At 48.7% G+C, this 15,851-nt stretch overlaps 1 protein-coding gene across 1 annotated transcript in view; it reads right to left on the bottom strand.

Moving 5' to 3' along the window:
* Positions 1-11,033: 11,033 nt before the first annotated feature.
* The window catches only part of ZNF697 (zinc finger protein 697), a 33,945-nt gene continuing 29,127 nt past the window's right edge, over positions 11,034-15,851 (bottom strand). Inside the window, exon 3 of the mRNA XM_070467226.1 lies at positions 11,034-15,755. Coding sequence (XP_070323327.1) covers positions 14,347-15,755 — 1,409 coding nt within the window. The 3' untranslated portion in view covers positions 11,034-14,346. The remainder of the gene's footprint in view (positions 15,756-15,851) is intronic.

Here is a 15,851-nt window from a genome sequence, read left to right as displayed (position 1 = left end):
ATAAAGAAACATGCTCACAATCACACTAACTAGTGAGAGACTGGGACATTTAACCCAGATAAACTTGAGAACCTTATCTGCCACTGAAGTGTGTCTGCTGCTGGCGAATGAGCTGCTAGGGTGCAGCGGGAACACTGGACATGGGGTATGGATTCTTGGGAGTGCCCAGATCTCTTGGGTCACCTCCTTCTTGCCTGGTCCTGTGCAGGAGACACCCTAGGGCCAAGGAGAGCCCCTCACGGAATCTGGGAGGTTTCCCTACCCTTGGCAGCTGGAAGGAGAGAGAGACACAGAGGTGTAGCCAGCTCCACGGCTAGTGCCAGCGTCCTTGAAGGTCCCTAGAACACACTTGGATGTATGTGTGTCTTGGCCACTCCAGTAACTCAGAAGCCGATAATCCAACGTTCTTTCAAATCACCCAATGAAGCCACATGACGGGGTCCCAGGCAAGTAAAGGGAACAGATGTGAATGTCCCTGAAAATGTCTCTCCCACTCGGTGCCAAAGTCAAGATTTAGCTCCTCCAGATTTAGCTCCTGCTCCTCCTCCTCTTCCCTCCTCCTCCCCATCTCTCCCTCACCCTGACTCCTCTCTTCCCTCCCCTCTCTCAGCCTCTGTCCCTTTCCTCCATCTCTCCCGAGCCTCTAGCCCTCTCATCCTTCTCAGTTTCCCCAAGGAAGGGAGGCCAATCGAGACATGTTTGGGGACTTAAATGATGACACGTTCATTAACTGATTGGAGGACAAGCAGTCAAAAGAGACACTGTCAGACCATCAAGGACCATGTGACCCAAAGCAGGAGAGGAGGTGGCCCCGGGGGTCCGGGGCGGGGAGGTGGGGCTGTCTCTTCTAGCCCAGGGGGTCGCCTGTCTTTGTGAGCCACGGCCACAACAAGAGTCACGCCCAACACCAAGATGGCCTCTCTCTTACCCAGGGAATTTGCAGATTATGAATTGAGTTGAATTTGATGACCCCGAAGATGGTTTAAGTATTCACTCTTAAGGAGAAAAGGGAAAAAGCACTCTGGCTGGGAGAAACGGGTTTCTATCAACCTTAAAAACCCCAAAGGGGGGGGGGGGGCACAAAAACCAAGGGACAGAGGATCAGCCCTGGAAGATCAGTAAATGGTCCCAGGGGTGAGACAAAGTGAGAGATGGAACACCCGCTTCCTGCCTTCCTCCAGGACACAAAACACAAGAGGCAGCCTCTGTCCAGCCGGGTAAGATGTGCAAACCCTCATATGTTTATGCCGATCAGGAAGGAAGGAAAGGAGGGTGGTGGAGTCTGAAACAAAAGTTCCCTCCGGCCGTTTTCAGTCTCGTGAAATCCCACAAACATAAACCCGCCAGAGCTGTCCTCCCAGGGGAGGGAGGTGGCATTGTTACCAAAGGGCAGGCGGGGTTTGGTGTGAGAGAAGAAAGAGGAGAGCGGATCTGGCCGGCTGTTGGTCTCCACTGAATAAGCTAGAGAGACCTGGGAGTGCTTTGCGGACACTGGGCTCCCTGACACCCGCGCGGGGCGGTCCGAGCTCGCGCACAGGAGCCCTCGGTGCACTACAGGGAAGCACCGCACGGGGGCAGCAGAGACCCGGAGGGAAGAAGGAAGCCGCCCCGCCGCCCCGCTCCCCGCCCCGCCCGCCCCGCTCACCTGGGTGACTGCGAGGGGTACGGCTGAATGAGTGGACGCAAGCCAGCCACGTGCTCAGCCACCAGGTGACTGCTCTGGATACTGGGTCTGCAGAACGGAGCGGAACAGAAGTTATTGGGAAAAAGCCTCAAGGACGAGGTGGGACCGCAGCTAGGTCTTGGAGGAGAGAGCTGGGACTTAGGCAGGAACTGAGTGAGGTGGTCCAGGCAGCGGGAAGCAGCTGGGCAGCGGTGGGGGCAGGCGGGGGCGCCGCTGGGAGAGGGGAGGGGGCGGAAGGAGGGGAGAGAGGACCCAGGTCCGCCGGGTGAGAAGGGTTTGCCAGGGGATTTTAGGTAGTCTAGACTGCCCCCCAGGTTTGAGGAGGCAAGCCTCAGAGGGCCGAGGTGGAGCTGGCCGGAGGGAGACTGGCCTGGGGGAGGAGGGGCAGAAAAGCGACAAAGGACCTGGAGGGGCTGGAGGAAGGCAGACCACACAGCTGTGGTGGAAACTGCAGGACAACTACAATATTCCCAATTACTTTATTAACAAACAGATGAGGACAATGACAAAACCCAACCTCACAGTTTCTCCTCTCACAAGAAATCCCAAATAGCCCCAAAAGCGGCAAAATCTGAGAGCTCTGGGATTGCGACCTGCCTTCTCCCTGAAGGCCTGAATGTTTGTAGGCAGCCTGGCCCACCCCAGAATGGATGGAGCAATTTAAGTCTGCATCACACTTCACGTGTACTCTAGATTTTTTTCTGCAGAAATTTCAGTGTGTTTAATGACAAGGTGCTAACCTGGATCTTGCTGGGGTGTACTGTAATATATGATACATACTCTTATTACCTTGTTAAAATCCAAAAGAAATCTGAATTCAAAAATATATCTAGCCCTGAGGGTTTTGGATAAAAGAATGGGAACCTCAACCAGCAAAATTACGAACCAAGTATGTTCTAACACACTTTATCTGAGTGTGTGTGCGCTCAGTCGTTCAGTCCTGACTCTTTGCAGACCCATGGACTGTAGCCTGCCAGGTTCTGCAGCCCGTCTGTGGGGTCTCCCAGGCAAGAATACTGGGGTGGGTTGCCACTTCCTCCTCCAAGGGATCTTCCCGACCCAGGGATCAAACTTACATCTCTTATGTCTCCTGCATTGGCAGGCAGGTCCTGTAGCGCTAGCACCACCTGTACCGCTAAGCCGCTTCAGTCATGTTGAACTCTTTGTGAACCTATGAACCGTAGCACATCAGGCTTCTCAGTCCATAGGATTCTCTAGGCAAAAATACTGAGGTGGGTTGCCATTCCCTCCTCCAGTGACTCTTCCCAACTCAGGGATCGAACCTGCATCTCTTTCATCTCCTGCATTGTCAGGCAGGTTCTTTACCCCTAGTGCCATCTGGGAAATCCCATATATATAATCAAAAGTAGGTACGCTTATTATCCTAGCCTGATATATGAGGAGATGGAGACAGAGAGGTCAAGAACTTGCTCAAGGTCATTCAGCAAGTTGTGGTTCAGTTCCAGTAATAAAAAGCTTTTGACTTCAAAGCTCTTAATATAAAGATGGCAAACTCACATGCCTGCAGGAGCCAGGTACCATGTGTAAGTGAGGCAGGCAAGAGCTAAGAGGCCTCAGGGAGTGGTGGGGAGTGTGGTGTGCAGGGCAGCACATACTTCATCTCAGGGGGGTAGCAGTCACAGACCCCCCTCCCATGACTCAAGTGGGAATATACCCCAGATCACCAGATCTTCTGACTCTTCAAGGAAAGCAAAGCTTCCTAATTTTTTTTGTGAAATCTTTTGATTTCTAAATACTGTCAACTAATTCTAAATTTTAAAAACAGTGTGAAGACCAGTTCTGGGAATGGGACCAGTGTGGGTTCATGTGAGCATTTTATGTGTAATAGCTTATTTCTTTAAAAATGGGCAGTGAGGTGTTGAAGGCAATCTGTTCATTTTTGGCGCAGGCCTCGAGTATACATAACATTATCTTTTGTACTTTTCTGTATGTTTGATATAGGTTATAATTTTTAATACATTTAATTTTTATTTTTAAAAAGTTCAAAATAACAAAACACATCTGTGGGCTGGACTGACACCTAAGGCTTCTGGTTTTGCATCTCTGCTCTCAGTCTACTGGAAGCAATAAAATAGGAGGCATGGTCAGTTCCGTGCACAGTAAAATGTACCAAGTGCCCTTAGAAAGGTAAAATGGTTTTGGAGGGTCCTTTCTGGGTAGGGTACTCCACAGAGCCTTTGCACTGGGGCTTGATGTTGACAGATGGGTAGGCCTTCAACAGGCAGAAATGTAGGGGGATGTATGCCAGCCAGAGGCGATAGAGACAGGAAAGATACAGAGGTGAGAGAGGGAAGTCATTTTCAGGCAGCAAAGAGACCAGTGTGTAAAGACCAGATGCAGGAGAGAATGGAGGACACACCTGGAAAAACTTGATGGGTTACCTTGGGTCACCTATAGGAGACTGCCTTCTTTCCCCTTCCAGGGACCATTTGACATTTAACTACATGTCACGTGCCTCACCTTCTCTGGAAAATTAGACTCTTTAAGAACAAGGAGCATGTCTCCATACCTGCCACCTCTCCCCACGCCCCTCAACAACAAATATCAGCAGTCAGACTATGGAGTGTGGAGATTATTCAATATGCAATGGGAAACCACTGAAGATTCTTGTTCAGCTGTCCCTGGACGATTACTTTGGCAGCGATGTGTAGGATGATTGGAAGAGATTAAAAGGCTACTTCAAGAATGTAGGCAAGAAATAAAGGCTTGATTTATGTAGTGTTAACAAAGGGAACACACAGGGCAGCTGAGGCCAGCCTGAGGCAGAACAGACACTACTTTGGGCAAGGCCTGAGTGAGCACCCCGTGTACCCACTTTCTGAAGCCAGAGACCTCAGTGGCCTTCCCTTACTCTCCCTCCAGCCTATCATTCAGTCTTATCGGCTTCACCTCCCGAAGCTGTTGCCTGCCTCCCTGGTAACCCAGCCTGGGTCAGGCCTCCCTGCCTCAGAGTCATTAGCCGTGAAATTCATTCTCGGTAGTTTTGCCAGAGTTATCCATCCAACATAAAAACTGACCATGTCACTCTTCCGTGAAACCATCCAGTGAAGGAGCCTCAGGACTCCTAGGATAATCCTGAGTGTCTTAGGACAACATAGAAAGCTTCTCAACAGACTGGTGGTTGCCAAGATGGGAGGAGGAGGGGGAGGATAACTGGTTAGCAGATGTAAGCCTTTATATATAGAAAGGATAAACAACACGGTCCTATTGTAGAGCCCAGAGAACTGTATTCAATATCCTGTTGCTACCAAACAGGGTTCTTGGCCTGTCCCAATCAATAGAAGTTGACTAGAGGCCGGATGAGAAATTCAGGCAAGGCTTCATTGGGGTCCCTGCTGCGGCAAAGGGAAACGAGGACAAACAACACGTCCCCTTGCTTGCTTACTCCCCTGCTGAGGGGGCAAGCTTGTTCCTTCTATGGGGTGAGGGTAGGGGTGTGTCCAGGGGTCGGGTTTAAGAGGTGGCTTAGGCGTTTTGCCCACCCTTTTGGTGGTATTGTGTGCAGGGGGCATGTTCCTCACCCCCAACTTTTCCTCCAGTTTCTTAAAAAAGTGGCAGTTTTTTTTTTATTTCTTCGTATCTTTTGGATCCTAATTTACCCCAACCAAACCACAGTTATTTTTAGTCCCTAGTCCTGTATAGTTCCTTTGTATTTTATTTCTTGAGGAGAGGTGTGTCCGAGTGCAAGCATTGCCACAGTGCAGCAAAGTGTCCCAGGTCCCAGGCCTGTCTCACTATTATGAACCATAATGGAAGAATTTTTAAAAATGACTGTGTGTATATATACACACATATATTAACACAATGTTGTGTTAATTGCTGCTGTATAGAAGTGGTTCAGTTATGCACACATACATATATACATTTTTATGTAGGTGTATATATATACACAAATGTACATGTGTATGTAGTAGTAGTGGTGTTAAGTCGCTCAATTGTGTTCAGCTGTTTGCAACCTCATGGACTGTAGCCTTCAAAGGACTGTAGGCTCCTTTGTCCATGGAATTTTCTAGGCAAGAGTACTGGAGTGGGTTGCCATTTCCTCCTTCATGGATATATGTATGTATGTATATTTATATGTATACATATATATACATACACAGATACATATATATATGTGTGTGTGTGTGTGTGTGCATAACTGAATCACTTCTCTATGGCAGTAATTAACACAGCATTATAAATCAACTACACTTCAATTTTAAAAGAAAAAAATCTTAAGAGCTAGCCCCTGCCTACCTCTCCAGACTAAATTCCCACCAATCTCTGCCCTGTCTCCAGATTCTCCAACTTTATGCTCCAGTAACAGGTCAAAATTGGGAGCTGCTGGCATGTATCATCTTTTACATATTCCTGTACCAACGCATGGTTCTCCTTCTGCTTTGAGCTCGCCCACCTCTCCTGCCACATCCTTCTCAACTCCTTATTTAACATTCAGTGCTTCCCATTTTATCACCTCTGCACCATGTGGATATCTAATTGCTATTCATATATTCTGCCTCCCTCACTACACAGTTATATTCTTGAGGGTGAGAACTCACCATTTCATCTCTATGTCCCCTATGCCTGGCCCTCTGTCTGTCACAAAATGGTCACACGATGGACAGATGACAGGTGGATGAATAGACAGACAGATAAACACACACAAACAACTGAATTGCTGAGGTGGGGAGTGAAGGGAGGCAGAAGAAATGACAATTCTAGAAAGAATTCAGTGATAATGTCAGGGTATTAATGAACCTGAAGAAGTTGGACCTTCATTATGAGAATCAGGAAAAAGAGAAGAAACCACACTTCTTCTTAGGGGGTTAGGGGTAGAAATATGAAGAGTGAGTGAGTGATGAGTAAGTGAAGAGAATATGAGAGGAAAGAGGCTTTTGTGAAGGCAAAACTTAGCTGCTAAGATTTTAAGGGTTTTAGAAATTAGATACACAACCTGAAACAACCTCATGCCCAGAGTTTTTGTACTACAGAAATAAGGGGATCCTACTTTTACTGAAAAGCTGAACTCATAAGAAAATCTCCCACTCCCTTAAGTGATTTGGGATGCGTGCATGCTCAGTCATGTCTCTTCTCAACCCCAAGGACCATAGCCCACCAGCCTCCTCTGTCTATAGGATTTCCCAGGCAAGAATACTGCATTGGGTTGCTATGCTCTCTGCCACGGGATCTTCCTGACCCAGGGATCAAACCTGCGTGTCTCCTGCATTGCAGGTGGATTCTTTACAACAGAGCCACGGGGAAGCCCAAGTGACTCAGGGTAAGGACAGCTCAATCCCTCAAGCTATAGCGCTTCTTAAAGCATCAAGGGAGGGGACTTCCCTGGTGGCCCAAGTGGTTAAGAATCCTCCTGCCAAGGCAGGAAACATGGGTTCAGTCCCTGGTTTGGAAAGATCCCACATGTCAAGGGACAGCTAAACCAGTGCACCACGGCTACTAAAGCCCACGTCCCTGGAGCTGATGCTCCACGAGAAAAACCACCACAATGAGAAGCCCTCGCACTCCAACTAGAGAAAGGCCGCATGTAGCAACGAAGACCCAGTGCAGCCATAAATAAATAATTTTATTATGTTTTTTAATGTATTTTTTTATAAACAATTTTAAAAAGCACTGGGGGCATCTGAGAGAAGTTCATGGGGGAGTCCTTTTCCTCTGTCATGGCCCAAGATCCCAGAGGTCTTGAGCAGGGAGGGGACCTGGTATTTCACGGCGTGAAAGAGGTTCATTATGACAGAAAGGAACCTCTGTTGGGATGGAATCCAAGAAAAAGTGGATTGACCACTCTGTTCCCAAGGGCAGTGGGCCCTGATAAGTTAAGTTGCTCAGTCATGTCTGACTCTGCGATTCCATGAACTATATAGCCTACCAGGCTCCTCTGTCCATGGAATTTTCCAGGCAAGAGTACTGGAGTGGGTTGCCATTTCCTTTTCCAGGGGATCTTCCCAACCCAGGGATCGAACCCAGGACTCCTGCATTGCAGGCAGACGCTTTACCATCTGAGCCACAAGGGAAGCCCAGGGTGCCCTGAGGTCAGTCGCAAACTCTGGTACAGTCACCAGTCTGTCCTGGAGAACTGAAGCTTCTCATATGCAGCCTTTCCATCATAAACTAAAGAAACTGCACCAGCAAAGTCAGCCCTTCTTCCAAAATAGGTGCTGGAGACAGAGGGTGGGCATGAGGTGGGCTACTGGCCCTCCTGGCACAGACCCTGGCCATTAAGGTAGGGAGAGCCAACTCACGGCTGGAGATCTAGAATCCTCCCCCCAACAGCTGGAGTGTGAAGTCCCTGGCCGTTATGAGCAGGGCATCTTCACTGGCATGTGGATTGAGAGGTGACCCATGCTTGACTTCATGCTCTGCCGGGAGGGCCCCCCTTTGATTTTGCAGAGCCCTTAAAATTACACAGCCAGCCCTGATTAGGAACATGTTTTTCAGCAGTGGGCAAAACAGCTCTTGCTTAATCATAGGTATACAGGGAAGGCTGTCTCCTGCAGGGGAAATCAAAGGAGCACCTTCTGCAGATAAATGTCTGCTCTGAATGCTTCCATTGACTCCCTAGTCTCCAGCAACTTGGGGGGCCTGGAACCTTTCAGTTCTTTCAGTCAGGATGAAATCCCTCCAAATACATACGTGGGAATGCCAACCTGAGCACTGTGCACACACACTGATACCTTTTTTTCAACCTTCCTAAGCATAGGACAACTTGGTACTTGGGACACTTTGCCAACCCACCTCTTTGGTTTCCAAAGCTGAGCATCTTGGTCACTGTGATGAGGTGAGTCACCTCATCATAGATGGATACAGAGGGCTGTGAACAGTGTGACTTGGATCCCATCGGGGCAGCTGGAAATTGAAAACCAATGGAATGTGTCTGGGACTAGCAGAAGTGACCTTGAAACACAGGCAGGCAGCACCGAACTGCAGACACTTGAGCTCTGGCCGGGAAAGACAAGAGCATGACACTCGTCTGCTCAAGCTGGGACCTCCTCCTCTTTCCCTCCGGCAGCAAAATTTAGGAAACAATTTGACTGCCAAGTGCAGCTGAGAAAAAAGAGAAATGTGTGGAATTTTGCTTTGTTAAGTGAGCTGAGACAAGGGATGAAGGTCAGAAAGAAGGGAAGGCAGGCTTTCTGCAGTTGGCAAATACAGAGAAGGGCCGGTGGCAGCCAGCGATGCCCCTGGGGCATTATCTGAGGAACAGCAGACAGGCATTTTTCCTGACTCTTTCTTATTATCTTTAACTATTTGGGGAAGGCATGTGTGAAACAGAGGCCTACACAGAGTAGACAGGCAGCAGAGCTTGCTGTATCTGACAACACCCTTTGCATCTGACCCTCGGTACCCCAAGGCAGACAAAAGGATTTGCGGCTTAGGAGTCTTACCTAACCATAATCCCCAAGGAAGAAAGGAGGTGCTTAATTCATACTACAGACCTCTCAATCTTGGCTGAGTTTCCATGAAATATCCATTAAAATCACCTGGGAAGCCTTTATAAAATCATAATGTACTTGGGCATCACCCCAGACCAGTTAACCAGTGCCTTGAACAGTTTTGTTTGTTTGGGATAGGGTTGTTTTTAAAACTCTCCAGATCCAACCTGTCAATCCTAAAGGAAATCAACCCTGAATATTCATTGGAAGGACTGATGCTGAAGCTGAAGCTCCAATACTTTGGCCACCTGATGGAAGAGCCAACTCACTAGAAAAGACCCTAAAGCTGGGAAAGATTGAAGGTGGGAGGAGAAGGGGGTGACAGAGGATGAGATGGTTGGGTGGCACCACCAATTCAATGAATATGAGTTTGAGTAAACTCCAGGAGATACTGAAGGGCAGGGAAGCCTGGCATGCTGTAGTCCATGGGGTCACAAAGAGTCAAACATGACTTAGCAACTAACAAGGTAATCCTACTGTGCAGTTAATGTTATATTAAGCAAATCTGTCTGAAATGAATCAAACCTGGAGAATTCCAAGTTGATTAGACATACTTTCTCTAACTGAAACATGGATAGAGGCTGCCCTAATTGAAGTCCAGGTTGAGCATCCCCTCACCATGCATCACCTAAGACCATGCATCACCTAAGGCCAGGTTTACTGCTGTGTTCCCATAAGGCACTGAACGCGTACTTCCAATGCTTGGCTTAACATAGTTTCCTGGGGACTAGGAATTAGACTGGTGGTTGCTTCGACCCAGAAGAGTCAGGCTCAGGGAGAAATGCTGCAATCACAGAACTGACTGCCTCCTTACAGGACTAGAACCCAGTCACTGGCCCTGCTCAGCAGCGCAAGGGCTGTGGATATTCACTTGAGCAGATAGTTGCGATCACGAAAAGAAATTAAGCTGCCTTTCATGCTCTTCTCTATTACTTGAGAACCGCTTCTTTTCAAACTACTGTGTCATTGTTTTCAGGGGCAGAGACTAGCTAGAAAATACTTTGAGCAAGTTTAGTCTAGCTGATAAGTTGCATTCCACATTATCTGGAGTCATTAAGCTATATTTTTGAAAACTGGGTGAAATACTTTGTTGTGTGATTCAGGAATACATTTTTTACAGATCAGAAATGGGACCTGAAACTGCTTCCCTCCTCTGTCACTGTGGTCCTGCCTACTGCCAAAGTTCCCCATAGATTGCTTCTTACAAGGAATGAAGACAGATCTTTGGAAATCGCTACAACAGTATAACAGTAACACAATCCCATCAGCCCAAAGCCACATTAGTGCAGAAATGTTGCTCTGAACTATTGGTGAGAATGGGCAGAGTACTTAAGACATCAGCCAATTCCAGAATGGTCTAGGATTCACCTAGACATTCTAAATCAGGAGTGAGCAAACCTTTTCTGTAAAGATTCAGGTGGTAAATATCTTGAGATCGTGGGTCACATAGCCTCTGTCACAACTACTCAACCTTGCCATTTAGTGCGCAAGCAGCCATAGACACTATGTAAGGAAGGCTAAGTAGAATTGCATCCCAATAATTTTTTTAAAAATATTTGTCTTTGTTGGGTCTTAGTTTCAGCACACAGGATCTTTTGCTGCAGTTTTTGTTTATTTTTTGTTTGTTTGTTTGTTTTGCTACTTGGGCTCTCCAGTTGTGGTGGGATCTTAGTTCCCTGACCAGGGATCACACCGAGTCCTCTGTATTGAAAGGTGGATTCTTAACCACGGGACCACTAGGGAAGTCTCCCAACAAAATTTTATTCACACAAAGGGAGGGGCTGGATTTGGCTTCTTGCTGACCCTTGTTCTACCAGAGCATAACTTCCATAGACTGAACTGAGTGCTATTTAATGGGTGGCAAGTGTTATTTAATGAGTAAAGAAGAAAGACTGACATGGTAAAAGACTGATCTGGATTTAATGACAAATATTCCATATTGGTTGCTGAACACCAGAATGCTGTCCAAGGAACCATCATTTAAATAAAACAACCTGAAAATAAGGCAATTCTCACATACACAAGCACACACTCACACAAAACCTGTTACTTTTAGGATCATTAAATTATTCACTATTATAACAAACAGTTGTAAAATAACATTACAGTGAAGGAAAATGTGCACAAACTTCAGAAACACAGTTCCGATTGTCTATGAACACAGGTTCTTAATTTGTACTTTTTCACATATGTATAGCCTCGGGATCTTAAAGAGGCCACATGGCTCAAGGGGTTAACTTATCTTCTCCTTCCAACTCAGAGCTCAATATTTAATCAAGCCATTTAACCTATTTAAACCTGCTCTCTGTTCTCAGAAAAGTGCAGCCTGCACTTGATCCAGCTCCCCAGGAGACAAATGATACATTTGCCTCCACCATCATGAATGAGTTGGTAGAAGGAGTCTTCAGATGAACATTTTTAAGGGTGAACCACAGTTACCAGGGTTTGCTTTAGAAAGACTAATTTTCTAGGACTAAATACAAGAAACAACTTCCTGAATGCATTTAACCTCACTTAATGCAGCTATGTTCCCTGAAGAATTGTAAGGAAAATGGAATCACATCTTAAGATGCACCATGAGTAAGGAGTTGGTGGCTGGACTGTTTTCCTTTGCTAAGGGATGCACTCATAGAAGGAATCCTGAAGTAGTAGCTGGCTTTCTTATCTATGGTAACTGAAAGAACAGAGGAGGTCAGTGACATCCAAAGACTTCCGCTGCCAGTAAATTACTGAACATTAGTTTCAGCCTCCTCTTCCCATTGAACCCATGCTCGAGAGCTGCTGCAGATGAGACTGCAATAGTATGAAAATGTCAGCAAAAGACCAAGTGACCCAGAATGTGGATCATAAACCCATGAATAACCCAAAGTTGGATGAGATTTCACAGGCACAGACTTGAAAGAACTTAAAACAGCTGGAAGAGGTAGATGTGCATTTAAAAAAAAAAAGGAATAAGATTACCTACAAATTGGCTATATTATTTTCATGTGAGTCTTATACACTTAATATTCAGACTTCAAGAGTCAGAATAAATTATGGACACTTGCTTTGCTCAGATTACTCTCAACCAAAATAAAAAGGAATTAGTATCTTCCAAAACTATCTATAGTTTAAAAATCTATTTGCATTTGTGAATAACAATAAACCAATTTAGAGAGCAAGATCAACAGGCATTATACAAACCCAGATTTCTCAGGACTTTTTTTTTTTGTGTGTTATGATGGCAAAAACATGCTTTCCTACAGTCCCCAAAGAAGTTCTTTGCTAAAATACAACTGACCAAGTATAACCTACCAGCATCCATAGAAAGTTTGCTAAAAGACAAAAACGATCTTGTGGATTTTTTTTTCCTTGTCAAGTGTGTCCAACAGTTTGTGAAGATGCTTTCATGAAAAGTAGAGGGTAACAACCACTAATAAAGAAAACAAAACCGCTTTCCACAACTCTACCTTCTAAAGGCTAACCTAAGGGAGGGATTTTCAGCATAGGTAACTGAAGTCTATACAAGAGTCATCTATAGCCCCGACTAGAAATGGAACATATCTAGGACACTCTAATTACATGACAAAGACCAGCTTTGTCAACAAGGACATCTTTGGCCCTTCTAGACTAGCCTTAAGTTTTTCCATCAAGCATAAGAATTTTCAGTGTCCTTATTATATAAATCACGACAGGTGAGTTTTCCTAGCAGCTGAACTAGAGAGCACAATAGGTCAGACCCGCCCATCCTCACTGCTGTCTGCCTCTCTTCAGAAGCGCCTGTCGCACTCCTGTCCCCTGGCCTCCCTAAGACAGGGGTCATAATACTGTCCTGCCTCACAAAGATGTGAGAAACAACTAACAATCTTTCAAAAGCATGAAGCACTTTACAAATACAAAAGTGCTATTTTGGCATTTACAGAACCACCAGACAACATTCACTGCTTGTGCTATTTGGCAATTTTGCATCCATACCTACCCCTGCTTGTGCCCTCCTGTAAAGTCTTGAGTTTTCTACTGTGCCTCCCTGTGTAGGAAAGAGAAATTTCTGCTCAGACCAGAGCCCATAACCATATGGGTGGAGGTGGGAGTTGGGATAGCTCCCCAGTCACTGCAGAGGGGGAGAGGTACACAGATACCAATGAGACAAAGGAGCCTTGTGCTCCAGCACGGGAACATCTTGCTTTCCTGGATTTCTCCCAGAAGGTCAGCAAAACTCTGAGCAAACTGACTTTTGCAGCAGGTCACTAGGGCCACCATTGATGGCCCAAGTTTCACTTGAAACAAGCATCAAGCTGACCTGGGAAAGGAAAAGAAACACATGACTGGGATTGTTCCATTTCCCAGCACTTAAAGACCACAGAGGAGACCTGAAAGAACACTGGGCCTGGATTACACCTGCCACAGGGGCGGGGGTATTCATCCACATAGACCGCCCTAACCCTGCATGAAGCTAGATTACTTTAAAGTAGCAAAGAACCAGGAGCAGTACCAAGTGCTCCCTGATCTGAAAACCAGTTACAAATGAATTTCTAAACCTCAGAGATTCTGCCCTGGAAATGAGGGTGTGTAGCTGAAAATTCTGCCCAGTTTCCCCTGCACGTCTCAAAATAGCAGCTAGCTGTGGCTCAGAGAAAGGAAGGGAAGAGTACACAAAATATCCACTCCTGTAGGACAGACAAAGTTCCTCTACTTTTTGTGGGACTGCAGCTGATGTGAGGAGAAACAGGGCAAACAGTGGCTTAAAACCTGGTAAAGCCAGGATAGAATTACTCATACCTGCCTTTGATTTTATCCCATAACTCACTCCATCCACACCCACTCCCTGCTTCCCAGAGGCCATCACGGCCCAACCTACTGTGTTGCCTGCCATCCTGTAGCCTCCCCCACCCCATATCTCCTCTTCCTGTAAGTCCTCAAAAATGCCTGCTCCTCCACACTCTTGACTCCCTACAGCGTGCATTTGATGGAATCACCACGCTCAAGCACATCTCCCAAACATTTCACCGTTAGGGAGGAGGCAGGCAAAATACAGCACCTCCCAAAGAACAACGCTTATTCAAACCACCCCTTCGGGACTCCTAACACCTAACAGACTCCCCAGTCGTTCCCAGATTGTGCCTCCCGCCCCCTTCCCCGTTTCTTTCTATGGGGTCTGTCCCCAGGACACCTAGTCCCCACGTGATCGCCCACCCCCCGCCCCGCCCCGGGCAGCCTCCGTTGGGCCCAGCCCTAACACAGGTGCAGCTTCTGATGCTGCGCCAGGTGCGTCTTGTAGCGGAAGCCCTTGCCACAGCCCGCGCACTTGTGCGGCTTGTTGCCCGTGTGGATGCGGCGGTGGCGGATCAGGTGCGAGCTCTGGATGAAGCTCTTGCCGCACTCGATGCACGTGTAGGGCTTCTCGCCCGTGTGCGTGCGCTGGTGCTGCGTGAGCGTGGAGAAGTCGCTGAAGCGCTTCTCGCACTGGCCGCAGCGGAAGGGCTTCTCGCCCGTGTGCACGCGCAGGTGGTTCACCAGGTGCGAGTTGCGCCCGAAGCCTTTGCCGCACTCGCGGCACACGTAGGGCCGCTCGCCCGAGTGCGTGCGCTTGTGCGTGAAGAGGTGCGAGCTGACGCTGAAGGCCTCCCCACACTCGGAGCACATGTAGGGCTTCTCGCCCGTGTGCACGCGCTGGTGCTTCACCAGGTCCGAGCGCCAGCTGAAGCGCTTGCCGCACTCGCCGCAGCCGTGGGGCTTCTCGCCCGTGTGGATGCGCTGGTGGTTGGCCAGGTGCGAGCGGCGCACGAAGCCCTTGCCGCACTCCCCGCAGGCGAAGGGCCGCAGCGCCGCCGGCCCCGCGCCGCTGGCCGCCGCGTGCGCGCGCCGGTGGCTCAGCAGGTGCGAGCTGAGGCTGAAGGCCTCGCCGCACTCGGGGCACGGGTAGGGCTTCTCGCCCGTGTGCAGCCGCCGGTGCTTGAGCAGGTCGGCGCGCCAGCTGAAGCTCTTGCCGCAGTCGGCGCACAGGTTGGGCCGCTCGCCCGTGTGTAGCCGCAGGTGGTTGGTCAGGTAGGTGTTGCGGCTGAAGCCTTTGCCGCACTCCCCGCAGCGGAAGGGCTTCTCACGCGGGGGCCGGGCTAGCGCTGGCCCTGCCGCGAAGCCCCCGCCCACACCCATCATCCCCACCACCGCCTCGCACTCGCCCGCGAAGCCGAAGGGCTCCAGGCTGGCGGCCGCGGCAGCCTCGGCCAGGCGGTGGATGCGCTGGTGCTGCAGGAAGGCGGCGCCGGGGCTGAAGCTCTCCCCGCAGTCGGGACAGATGGTGGGCGCGTCCATGATGCTGGCCATCAGGCTGTCGAGCTCGCCGAGGTCCATGGACATGGGGTGGTGGAGGCGGCGGAAGCGGCGGTGGGCAGGCTTGTCGCCCCGGTGCCGACTCCCCAGCGAGAGATGCCGCCTCCAGGGAAGTACGGCGGGGGGCGGCTGCTCCTCTTCCTCCTCTAGCCGGTTCTCGCCTGCGCTCTCCTCTTCCTCCTCTTCCTGGGGGCTCCGGGAAATGCTGTCGGACTCAGGCAGCCCTGGGAACATGGCCATCTCAGCTACGCCAGATTGGTCATCCTCTTCCTCACGGCCTGCAACCCCCTCTTCCTCGCTCAGCAGCCCCTCTGCAACAGAAAAGGCGGCTATGGGGGTGACTGCGCTTGGCGCTCAAGAGGTAAACCCAGAAGAAGCCTGTCTCAGTAACAGTGTGGGCCACAGGG

Source organism: Odocoileus virginianus, chromosome 5, assembly GCF_023699985.2.
Source record: "Odocoileus virginianus isolate 20LAN1187 ecotype Illinois chromosome 5, Ovbor_1.2, whole genome shotgun sequence".
NCBI lineage: Eukaryota > Metazoa > Chordata > Mammalia > Artiodactyla > Cervidae > Odocoileus > Odocoileus virginianus.
The sequence above is the reverse complement of the archived record's forward strand: the minus strand, read 5'-3'. Positions and strand labels throughout refer to the sequence as shown.